This window comes from Musca autumnalis, unplaced genomic scaffold (genome assembly GCF_047663935.1).
Source record: "Musca autumnalis isolate F117 unplaced genomic scaffold, ASM4766393v1 scaffold_1, whole genome shotgun sequence".
Lineage (NCBI taxonomy): Eukaryota > Metazoa > Arthropoda > Insecta > Diptera > Muscidae > Musca > Musca autumnalis.
The window spans coordinates 59,293,819-59,306,855 of record NW_027411644.1 but is presented as its reverse complement, the minus strand read 5'-3'; the positions used below and the strand labels follow the sequence as shown (position 1 = coordinate 59,306,855).

The window sequence follows — 13,037 nt, the reverse complement described above, 5'->3', positions numbered from 1 at the left end:
GGCCCTTCTAAAGATAGAAGTCTCCATATAGGGCTCTTCTATAGATAGAAGTCCCCATATAGGACTCTTCTATAGATAAAAGTCCCCATATAGGACTCTTCTATAGATAGAAGTCCCCATATAGGGCTCTTCTATAGATAGAAATCCCCATATAGGGTTCTTCTCTAGATAGAAGTCCCCATATAAGGGTCTCCTATAGATAGAAGTTTTCATATAAGGGTCTTCTATAGATAGAAATCGCCATATAGGGGTATTTTATAGATAGATAGACATATGCTCACCTAAGTATGTCTTCTACAGATAGAAGTACCCTATTGTCTTCTGTACGAAGACCTTTGAATCTTCTACGGGTAGAACCTTAGGAAACCGGAATAAAGGGTTATCTATTGATTGAAGTCAGCCCGAGGGGACGTTCTACAGACAGAAGTGCTTCTGCAGGTCTCTCCATTCATAGAAGTCGCTATAAAGTGAACTTCTATCGAAGGCGTTCTTCCTAAAGGGTCTACTATATATGCAAGTCCCGCTAAAGGGATCTCCTACAGAGGGAAGTCACTCTATGGAGGTCTTTTGTTGACTGAGGTCCCCCTTAAAGGGTCCTTTACAGAAGACAGACCCTCTTTAAACTGGTCATCTCTAAGTAAATGTCCCCCGCATATTGCTTTTCAATATATACAGGTTCCAAGGAGGTCTTCTCTGGACAGAAGTCCCACCGAAGTTGTCTCCTACTGATAGAAATCAACCTAAAGAAATCTTCTAGAGATTAAAGTCTCTCCAAAAGAATCTTCAATAGTTAGAAGTCCCACTAAATTGGTTTTCTATAAAGAGAAAGCCGTATAGGAATCAATATGAAGTCGCCCTGTTCTAAAAGATTTCTGAATATACTTCGTGATTTCCTTTGTCTACAATTGGTGATGTGAAGACGTTTTGGTTTTGGAAAGGTTTATTATTCTTTCTTATTAGATGTCATAGCCACCGTGTTGCGCCGCTCCGCCTTGCAGTCAGAAGGTCTGCGGTTCACGCCCTGAGCAGAACGTCAAACTTTTCGTCAGCGGCAAATCCCCTCAGCGTAATGCTGGCTTGCATTTCCTGAGCATTTCAGCCATGAAAAACTTCGCTACAAGTGGTGTAGTAAGGTACGCCGTTCAGACTCGGCCGAAAAATTGGTTCCATATCATTGAGCCAATACGAATCGGCGTGCAAATGAAAGAAGATCCACGTGTCCCTTCGGGGATATTGTGAATACATATGAATGTACGAGTATGGTTTCCTAATGATGCTAATGGTCATTTGTTGGAAGTATTAGATACATCTATTTATCTTCTATCAGAAACTCTGTACCTCTTTTCAAGGAAAGGTTTTTTTTAGAAAATATGCTGACCCTCTATGTGCCTGTCATTTGTATACGACTCTGTTAGTCGCAACCATCATTTCACCTTCCTTTTCTTAGACAGGGCAAATAAATTTACAGCTATAGGCACTTGTAGTCATATCGTATCATTTCTTGTCAAATCACTTTTGTCCCATCGATCCCTTTTTACTCATTCTAAAATACGATAGAAATGTTTGCCAAAGTTGTTGAAAACACAGCAATGACCACTTGTGGCAAAATCTCGATGTAAGCTCTTACCTTGTTTTGTGGTTTTCACAATTAATAGAGTTGTAGTTGTTATTCTTGTTGTAAATTCAATGGTTTATATGGGTGTTTCAATAAATATTTTTGAAACTTTCATGTGCAGAACGATTGATTCTGAAAGAAAAAAGATATAATACGATAAGAGTTGTTATTTTAATTTAAATAATAATAAAAAAATGTTATTTCAAATGTAAACCCTCTATGGGTTTTGAGAAATTAGACGATATTTTTACTTAAAATATGGTAGTGATTTGATTACATTTTGATTAAACTGCCACCATTTAGGCATGCAAAAATAAAGAATAGTTCCAGTTATGGAACAGTTCATTCGAAGTTCGGAAGACCTTAAGAGGTTTTTTATTTTATGTAAAGATCTCAATATTCTCAGTAATGTTGGCGACATTTCCTGAGTATTTGAGCCATGTGAAACTTCTCTACAAGTGGTGTTTTAAGACACGCCGTTCGGACTCGGCGATAAACAGTAGGACCCATATCATTGAGATAATATGAATCGGGGTGCACTCATTGATATGAGAGAAGTCTCCCTTGTTCCATCTGGGATGTTTGTGGAACAATTATAAAGATCTCAAGTTGTCTTATGTTGCCCTTAGAAGACGTCAAGAAGTTTCAGGTGTTCTAAGACAACCTGAAGAGATCTGCTTTTTTATAGAAGCCCATGCGATGTCTTGTGATCAGCGTACGTAAAACATTTCCAATCGTTTCGTTTCGTATTTTCCATGGGAACATTACAAAACGAAACATAACCCACGCTGGCGGAGTTCGCTGTTTAGTTTCGTTTTGTTTACATTCGTGAGTGCGAACAACACGAAAAGCGAAAAGTACTCAACTCCACAAGAGCAGATAAAAAACTAAATAGTACTAAACACATGTGAAAAAATCAAAAACGTTTGGTGGTTGATAAAATATTCACTGTGGTATGTTGATGTTAGTTTATAGGGTTGTTAAGCAATCACATGTGTGTGTGTGTGTGCCTGAGTGTGTCATTGACCATAACGCACGGCAAACGTTTGTCAAAAATTCTTTTTGTTTCGGTGGTGAATGAATCAACTCGGCAAAGCATAGCCGAAGTACATTTCAGCAATCGTACTGTTTTCATCTTTTTACATTGAAAAGGTTGTGGTTTTGTTTTGGTTGTGAGAATGAAACGATTCGGAGAAGCTGAAAAGTTTGTGTGATTGGTACGGGAATCGTTTTGTTTGTTTACGTTCATTGCTTGTGATCCTTCAAAGGGTCTTCTGTTGGACTTTAAATACATTAAGAAGTACTCAGTTATCCTAAGAAGTCCTCAAGACACATTCTGTTGTCTTGAGATGACCTCAAAGGTCTTCTTTTATCAAACGAAGACCTGGGAAGAGGAATTATGTTGACCCCAACTTAATAGACCTAAGGAGGTTTTCTATTGACCCCGAAAGACCTCAAGAAGGCTTTTGTTGACCTCAGAAGACTCAAACTATTTTATGTCGACCTAAAACGATCTCAAGAAATCTTATAAGACCTTATGAGATATTAGTTTACCTTAGAAGAACTCGAGAGGTTTTCTTCTGACTTTAAAAGAACTTAAGGGGACTTTAAAAGAAGCTAAGGGTATTTTTTGTTGCTAGAAAACCTTGCGTTGTCGTTAAAATACCTTAATAGGACTTCTGTTGTCTATAAAATATCTCAAGTGGTCTTCTGTATTCTCTAGAAAACTTCAAGGGGTCTTCTGTTGTCTTTGAATAACTCATAACGTCGTTTGTTAGCCTTTAGACTTTAAGAGTTCCTCCACTGGAGTTAACATACCTCAAAACGTCTTCTAAGATGCCATCTATTGAACTAAGCAAACCTCCAAAGGTCTTCAAATTAATAGACCTCATTCAGTTGTCCTGAGATGACCTCAAAGGTCTTCTTTTATCAAGCGAAGACCTCGGGAGATCTTCTGTTGACCGAAAAAGATATCAAAAGGAATTACGTTGACCCCATGGGGTCCCAAGGAGTCTTCTATTGTCCTGAATATTGTCCTGAATATACCTCAAGAGGACTTCTATTGACCCGTAAAGACCTCAAGATGGCTTTTGATGACCTCAGAAGACTCAAACTAATTTATGTCGACCTAAAACGACCTCACAAAATCTTATAAGACCTTATGAGATCTTTGTTAGCCTTAGAAGAACTCGAGAGGTTTTCTTTTGAATTAAAAACAAAAGAAGAAGCTCTAGAAGACCTTTTGTTGCTAGAAGACCTTCCGCTGTTTTTAAAATACCTCAAGAGGACTTCTGCTGTCTATAAAATATCTCTGTAGAAAATTTCAAGAGATCTTCTGTTGTCTTTAGAATACCTCATGACGTGTTTGTTAAACTTTAGACTTTAAAGGTTCCTATACTGGCGCTAAAATACCTCAAGAGGCCTTCTTAGATGCCTTCTATTGAACTAAGCAAACCCCCAAAGGTCTTCAAATTAATAGACATCAAGAAGACTTCCATTGACCCCGAAAGACCTCAAAGGGTTTTCTGTTGAACATTAAATTCATTATGAAGTACTCAGTTGTCCTAAGAAGACCTCAAGACGCATTCAGTTGTCTTGATATGACCTCAAAGGTCTTCTTTTATCAAAACGGGAGATCTTCAGTTGACCGAAAAAGATATCAAGAGGAATTATGTTGACCCCATATATATTATATATATATATATGTCCTTTATTTACATCAGTATATCTTACATAAAAAAATTGCATTAATTACTTAAAAAACAGATGTAAAAAGTTCAGGTAGAACATAGGGCATCGACAAGCTCTCTCCATCTCCTTCTATCATTGGCCAGATGTTTTGCCTGGCCCCAGGATATATGGGCTGATTCAAGCTCTCTTTTTGTACAACGGATCCATGTGTTTCTTGGGCGTCCTCTCTTACGTTGTCCTTGCGGATTCCAGTCTAGAACTGTTCTGGCGATGTCACTGTGTGGTCGCCGAAAGATGTGGCTTATCCAAGTCCATTTCCTCCTTCGAATTTCTACCTCGACAGGGCTACAATTGGTTCGGAGTAGTAGTTCCGAATTTGATATTTTATTAGGCCAGAAGATTCTTAGAAGTTGGCGTAGGCACCGATTGATAAATACTTGGAGCTTTCTAGTGGTCGCTTGCGTAAAACTCCAAGTCGTACAACCATACAGTAGAATATCCTAATTTTGCAGTTAAATATCCTAATTTTAGTTGTTATTGATATGGCACTACACCTCCAGACTTTATTGAGCGATCGGAACGCATTTCTAGCTTTGTTAATACGATCGTTGATATCTGCTTCTGATCCGCCGTCTTTGGTAATCTTGCTACCTAAGTAACAGAAGTGTTCTACGTCTTCGATAATTTGCCCGTTTATTGAGAGTGGCGTTTGACTTGTTGTGCCTAATCTCATAAGCTTTGTCTTTGCGGTGTTTATTTTTAGACCAACTTTTGAGGCATTTCGGGTAAGCGATTCCAATTTGGTTTTGATGTGGTCGAAGTTGTGGGCGAAAAAGCAAATGTCATCTGCATAATCGATGTCGCCAAGGAAATCATTTACATTCCAACGAATGCCTCGATGTTTGTTGTCTCTAGAACAGAATCTAGAAGTATAAGGAAAAGTGTGGGGGACAAGAGACATCCTTGCTTTACTCCCTTACTGGTTTCGAAGGGTAGACTTTCTTTGCCGTTGAAATGGACGGACGTTTTGGCATCTCTATAGAGTTCCCTGATTAGGGATACAATTTTAGGAGGGAGGCCTTTATTTATAAGGGCGTTCCACATAGCATCTCGGTAAACGGTATCAAAAGCTCGCTCGAAATCCACGAATAAAAGATAGAGAGGTGAGTTTAATTCAGCAGACTGTTCTATAATTATACGTAAGGAGTTGATGTGATCTGCACACGATCGACCAGGGCGAAAACCCGCCTGTTCCTTCCGTAAAATTGAATCGAGCACTGGTGATATGCGGTGTAGTATAAGTTGTGCCATTACCTTGCTAATTGCGTTTAACAATGTTATTCCTCGCCAATTTTTACACTGGGTCAAATCACCTTTTTTGGGATTGTAACAATTGTGCCATTTTTCCATTCGTTGGGAAAGACATTTGTCTTCCACACGTCTCTTATAATTGGGGTGATAGTTTGCGCAATGGGTTCCGCTCCATACTTGAGTAGTTCCGAGGGTATGTTATCCGGACCAGCTGCCTTGCCACTTTTGAGTGACTTTAGAGCTCTTAATACTTCTTCATACGTAGGTGGATCTGTATTTACATCTCTCCTCGGGTTGCGGCGTAATGTAGAAGTAGAAGTATTTGGCTGTGTCTCATTATCTGAAGGGTTTTCAGTGCTGAAAAACCGACGCCAGCGATCTACTTGCTCATCAGGGCTGCTTAATTCCTGTCCGTTTTCATCCTTGATTGTTGAAATAGGCCTAATATTGTTGCCACTCATTATCTTAATTGTTTCGTATACACCACGAATATTGCCAATATTAGAAGCTTGTTCTGCTTGTTCAGCTAGCTTATTGTAATATAAACGTTTGTCTCTACGAGCTAAACGCTTAACAGTATTTGCGGCGGTACGGTAGTTAGCTTTGGCCTGTGTTTTTGCTTCGTTTGTTTTGGAATTTAGGAATATATTGCGTAGGCGCTTACGGTGTTTTAATGCCTCGAGAGTCTCGCTTGTTATCCATGGCTTCAGAGTTTGCTTTGCAGTTCCAATGACGGTGGTCGCTGCTTCTCTGCACGTTTCTGCTATATTTTCCCATGTATTCGAGTTGCTTCCTTGGAGCCTTTCAGTAAGCATTAGCTTATATCTGTGCGCGACTTCTGGGTTTTGCAGTTGCAGAAGATTTAGTTTATTGCGCTTTTGATGTTGACGCTTTACAACGGCCAGGCGTAAACGTAGAGTAGCAACTAACAGCATGTGATCACTATCGATATCGGCACCGCGTCTCGTTTTTACATCCATCAGCGATCCCAGGAAAAGTTTGCTGATGAGAATATGGTCAATCTGGTTTCGTGTGTGACCATCTGGGGATTCCCATGTGTATTTGTGAATATTTTTATGTGCAAACTTTGTGCCCCCAATAAATAAACGGTGTCTAGCACAGAAGTCAACCAGTCTATCGCCGTTTTCGTTTCTTATGTCCCCAAGGCCTTGTGTGCCCATGACAGTGCTTAAATTGCTGTTATTGCAACCCACTTTTGCGTTAAAATCACCGATAATAAGCTTGATGTCCCCCTTCGGTAGAGAGTTAATAACTGCATCAAGCTGAGAGTAGAATAGGTCTTTTGATTCTTCATCGTCTGGTTCCGTTGGGGCATAGCACTGTACGATGGATATCTTGCGAAACTTTGAGTTAAGCCTTACCATGATTATGCTCTCGGATATGGTCTTATATCCAAGGAGGGCTTTGTTCGCCTTTGGTGATAATATTATCCCGACCCCATTTTTTCTGCTAATAGCATTTCCAGAGACAATGAAATTGTATCCGTTTTTGAGTGATAATGTTCCGGAATTCGTCCAGCGGACTTCACTTAGTCCAAGGACATCTAAACGGTAGTTTGACATTTCGCTCTGGACTTGGTAGAGACCCCATGAGGTCCCAAAAATTCTTCTGTTGTCATTATGTCATTGATGACCTCAGAAGACTCAAACTATTATATGTCGACCTAAAACAACCTCAAGAAATCTTATAAGACCTTATGATATCTTTGTTTAATTTAGAAGAAATCGAGAGGGTTTCTTTTGACTTTAAAATAACTTAAGGGGCCTTCTGTTCTATCAGAAAACTTCAAGTAATCTTTTTTTGTTGTTGGAAGACCTTCCGCTGTCTTTAAAATACTTCAAGACGACTTGTGTTGTCTATAAAATATCTCAAGTGGTCTTCTGTATTCTGTAGAAAACGTCAAGAGGTCTTCTGTTGTCTTTGGAATAAATCATAAAGTCGTTTGTTAACCCTTATGCTTTAAGAGTTCCTCTGCTGCCTTTAGAATACCTCAACAGGTCTTCTTAGATGCCTTCTATTGAACTAAGCAAACCTCCAAAGGTCTTCAAATTAATAGACCTCATTCAGTTGTCCTGAGATTACGTCAAAGGTCTTCTTTTATCAAGCGAAGACCTCGGGAGATCTTCTGTTGACCGAAAAAGATATCAAGAGGAATTACGTTGACCCCATGAGGTCCCAAGGAGTCTTCTGTTGTCCTTAGTAGACCTAGAGAGGTCTTCTATTGACCCCGAAAGACCTCAAGAGCGCATTTGATGACCTCAGAAGAATCAAACTATTTTGTGTCGACCTAAAACAACCTCAACGAATCTTATAAGACCTTATGAAATCTCTGTTTACCTTAGAAGAACTCGAGAGGTTTTCTTTTGACTTTAAAAAAAAACTTAAGGGGCCTTCTGCTTTATAAGAAAAGTTCAAGTAGTCTTTTTTGTTGTTAGAAGACCTTCCGCTGTCCTTAAAATACCTCAAGAGGACTTCTGCTGTCTATAAAATATCTCAAGTGATCTTCTTTATTCTGCAGAAATCTTCAAGAGATCTTCTATTGTCTTTGGAATACCTCATGACATGGTTTGTTAGATGCATTCTATTGACCAAACCTCCAAAGGCCTTCAAATTAATAAACCTCATTCAGTTGTCTTGAAATGACCTCAAAGGTCTTATTTTATCAAACGAAGACCTCGGAAGAGGAATTATGTTGACCCCATGAGGTCCCAAGGAGTTTCTGTTGGGCTTAATAGACCTCAAGAGGACTTCTATTTACCCCGAAAGACCTCAAGAGGACTTCTATTTACCCCGAAAGACCTCACGAGTGCTTTTGATGACCTCAGAAGGCTCAAACTATTTGATCTAGACCTAAAACGACCTCACAAAATCTTCTAAGACCTTATGAGATCTTTGTTTACCTTACACGAACTCCAGAGGTCCTTTTTGTTGTCAGAAGACATTCCGCAGTCCTTAAAATACCTCAAGAGGATTTCTGTTGTCTATAAAATATCTCAAGTGATATTCTTTATTCCGCAGAAAATATCAAGAGATCTTCTGTTGTCTTTGGAATACCTCATGACGTCGTTTGTTAACTTTTAGACTTTAAGAGTTCATCTACTAGCTTTAGAATACCTCAAGATGTCTTCTAAGAGGCCTTCCATTGAACTGAGCAGACCCCAAAGGTATTATGTTGACCTCATTAGGACTCATGAGTTCCTCTGTTGTCCAAAGACATCTTTCTGAAGTCTTGTGCTCACCTTTGAAGATCTGAAGAGTTCTTCCGTTGATTTTGGATATTCACGAAGGGCGTTTTTTTACCTTAGAATACCTGCAGAAGTCTTTGCTTGAAGTCTATTCTTGAGCTTAGAAAGCCTCACGACCTAAATGGGTCCTTTGGTGTCTGAATAAAACCACAATATCTTCAGGTAACAATAGAGGAGCTCAAGAGGTTTTCGTATTTCGCAGGAATACCTTAGGAAGTTCTTTGGTGTTTAAATAAAACCTGTTTTTTCTGGGTTTCTGTTGAAAATCCACGAAGGGCTTCTCTTGGGCTTAGAAGACATCAAGAGATCTTCTTTTGACCGTAGAATACCTCAAGACGTATTCTAAGACCGTAAATAATCTTTAGTAGACCTTGAAGACATCCAGAAAACTTCAGTTGAAAAGGTTTTCTGTTGTCCTTGAACCTTAGAAGACCTCAAAAAGGGTATTTGTTGCCTCAAAAATACCTCAGGAGCACATCTCTCGACCTTCTATGATACCAAGAGTTCTTCTGTTGGTGTGTGATAACGTCAAGAGGATTTCGGTTGTCTTAAGAAGACCTAAATCACTTTTCTGTTTACCTTTGATGACTTCACGAGATCTGACCAAATGTCTTTTATTGAACTGAGCAGACCCCAGTAGGCCTCAAGTCGTCGTCTATTGTCCAAAGAAAACATTTAGAGATCTTATGCTGACCTTTGAAGACTTCAAAAAGATTTAATGAAATTCTTATAGTTAGCTGTTACACTTCCGCCTAAGTGTCAATACATTTTAACAATCACCTTCAAATAAAATTGTTTGCAAAAAATCGGAAACAATAGTGACCTGACTATATTTTATTATTTGTTCTTCGTTTTATTTGTACTTAATTTACAAATTATCACTTTTAATTTCCAAATAAATAGAAGATATGTGTGACCACTCAATAATGTGTGTTTTATGTTATACACTATCACTTCGGTATCGAACGCATGGAATGAACCTAATTTTTGTCGATGTTTGTCGATTATTGTTATTATTATTTTTTTTCTTTATTCTAATGTTGTTATGTGTGTTCGCAAGCAACCCATCATGCGTCACTGATAATACCAATAATAATTATTTTTGTTTTTTGCGAAATTGTCAATGGTCATAAATTTAGTGAAGTGTGCCAAAAAAATAAAAAAAAAAACAACAACAATGTCATTATATGCATATTATTTTTTTAACAAGTGGCAAATTTGAAATTTGAATTTTTATAAAACACTTTCAGTGGGGGAAATGCGTAGCGTGCTTTCGTTTACTGTCTAATATGTATTCCTGTTGTGTTACAGGACATACATTTTTACTGAATAAATTTGGCAATTTTTACAAGATTTTGAATACGTGAACACACATTATTATAAGTATTCTTTTGTTATAGTTTTGATTTACCGAACAGATTTATAGCGTTCCGGTTATCTTAAAGTTAAAAGTGAAGTTTGAATTTCAAGGAGGAGCTTCTTGGCATTAACTTTCAATGTAAAATTATATTTTTAATGCCTCCAAATTGGTCTATTTTCCGTTTTCAAATCCATCAGATAGTAAAAGAACACATGTAAAAAGGGCCCTATGTTTTACATGTTTTTAAATAATTAAAAAATATTAAAAAATTTAAATAATTTGTTTTCGTTGTGGCAGAATATTTCCATTTTTTCAAATCCACTAAATTGTGTAAACATAAATATCACACATTTGTATGTAAATATCTGCCTTCCTACTATATATAAACCTATGCAAATGATCACAATCATTATGTCAAAACACAAAACATAACAACACCTAAAGCTGACAGCTAAATAGCCGGGACACAGAAACACGAGCACAAAACTTATAAAAAATGATCTGCCAATCAATGTCGCGTGATCTTCTCAAAAGAGAAGAATAGTTTATTGACATTTCAGAACACAAAAATTTGCGAAAGAAATTTTAGTATCACTATGGATATTTTTGTCATCGTTCACAAAACTAATGGCATGTTTCTCTAAGACGAATTGAAACCAAATTCATTTGAATTACTGTTGTTGTGGAAATTTTTGTTTGAAAGAAAACCAAAAAAGAATAAAATCTTATACAAACAAATAAAAAAGTATCAGTCAGCTTTGCTGGCAGATATACATATATGCCCAGCCGGTGGCGTTATGAAAAGAAGCAAACCCGGTAAAGGTTAGGTTAGGTTGAAAAGAGGGGCGAGTAGTCGCCACATGTCCTGGTGGACATACACATAAGCCATGAAGTAGGCCTGTTGTGCGCTCTAGTCTAAGTTTTTTGAAGAAGGGGACTCTACTATAATTTAATTAAGGAATTCTGTTCCCTTAACAAAATCCCGTAATTGTTTTAGGTCGTCTACAATTACCTGATTAAGATCTGGTATTGTGTCGTTCCCTAAAAACTGGGATCTGATGTTTGCGAAAGCGGGGCATTGGCAGAGAAAATGCTCCAATGTTTCATCATCCCCTCCGCATGCCCTGCATACGCTGTTGTCTGCACAATTAATTTTTTGCAGATGTAAACCCAGGTGACCTGTAAGAACACCTGTAAGTCTACTCAACTCTGCTTTACCTAGCAGTAATAGGTTTTTAGTTTTTTCCTCATTTGGGTCTCCCCATAGGATTTTTGTGGTTTTCCCTAATTCCTCTCTATTCCATAGGGATAAGTGGGCATTTGTGCCCAAATTTTTAACTCTAGTCGAGACGCGTTTAGTGGCTTTGCGTTCGCTAAGTTTACGGTTGCTAAGTCCCTTCCCTTTTTTTGCCAGAGAATTTGCTATCTCATTACCTCTATTCCCCGCATGTCCCGGTACCCATATTATATGCACCGTGCCAAGCTGAGTATAGCTGTTGATCGAATTTATACAATCCAAGACTGTTTGTGATTTTACTGTCTTGGATATTATTGCTTTGATTGCAGTTTTACTGTCCGTAAGGACGTTTACAGTAGTTGGTCTCGTGTTGGCATTAAGCCAGTTCCGACACTCTGTGATCCCCCGGATCTCCGCTTGATGGACCGTATTGTGATCCGGCAAACGAAGAGATATTTCGGTCTATGGTACTTCAATAAAGAGACCCACTCCCATTCTCCCACCTAGCATGGAGCCGTCTGTATAACAAAAGTTTCCAGTCGGCATTTGTGCTAGATTTCCGCCGATCCACGAGTCTCTGTCTGGAATTAATGCCTCGCATGAGGCAGCTACAAATGTTTCAGGTATACGGTCCGATACAATGTTATCCATTGACTCTCCCGTTGTTGCCTGTAGAATGTTTTGATGGTATGTTAGGTGGTCCTTACTGATTCACTCATCCATCGCTTTAAGTCGAATAGCTGCGACAGCCGCTTCATACCTTATCTGGATTTCTATTGGGTGTATATATAGAATAGTTTCTAATGCCCTCGTTGATGTTGTCCTCATTGCGCCGCTTACACTTAGACAGCACATTCGTTGGACTTTCTGTAGTATTTTTAATATTACACTTTTTATCCATAGATGTCCACCAGACTACTGAAGCGTATGTTAGAATAGGTCTAACTACGCCTTTGTATAGCCAGTGTGTCATCTTAGGATTAAGACCCCACTTGGCGCCTATAGCCCTTCTACAGGTTGACCAACATCTATGAGATTTATTGGCTCTTTCTTGAATATGGTCTTTCCATTTAAGTTTCCTATCCAGAATAGGACCGGTAAAGGTTTGTTTTTCGAAAAAATTACTGTTGCAAAGATTATTGCTATAACTATACGAAATAAAGATTAAAATTTATACGCGAACACATCTGAATCTGTTCTTAAGACTAAATGTTTGAACTTTTGTGGATGATGTACCGGATGTTTATAATCTATAGCTTAACCGCGAGGGTAAGACCACCTGATCTACAAATTATTCTTCGGTACGTCCAAAACAGTTTCTTGGCTTTTCCAAGTATATAGTCTATGTGTCCGACAAATTAGAAGTTGGATGTAAAAACTAACCCTAAGTATTTGAGTCTGTCGGAATTACTTATTGCTTGTCCCCCAATATGGAGTGTGTCTTCAAATCCCCTGGAGCTAGGGATTAGGTACTTTTTCAGCCCCTTGAAAACTGTGCCTTCGCATTTGCTAATGTTCAGACACATCTTCCATTTACAGAAATACCTGTGGAGAACC

General features: G+C 38.4%; 2 protein-coding genes across 2 annotated transcripts in view; both read right to left on the bottom strand.

The window, feature by feature from the left end:
* Window positions 1–13,037, bottom strand: part of LOC141398470 (atrial natriuretic peptide receptor 2) — a 513,388-nt gene that overhangs the window by 483,763 nt on the left and 16,588 nt on the right. The window contains exon 2 of the mRNA XM_073975758.1: window positions 1,628–1,747. The gene's annotated coding sequence lies outside the window, so the exon portion shown is untranslated. The remainder of the gene's footprint in view (window positions 1–1,627; window positions 1,748–13,037) is intronic.
* On the bottom strand, window positions 5,671–7,002 carry LOC141388962 (uncharacterized). The gene has a single exon (XM_073959848.1). The coding sequence runs from the start codon at window positions 7,000–7,002 to the stop codon at window positions 5,671–5,673; it is 1,332 nt and encodes a 443-aa protein (XP_073815949.1).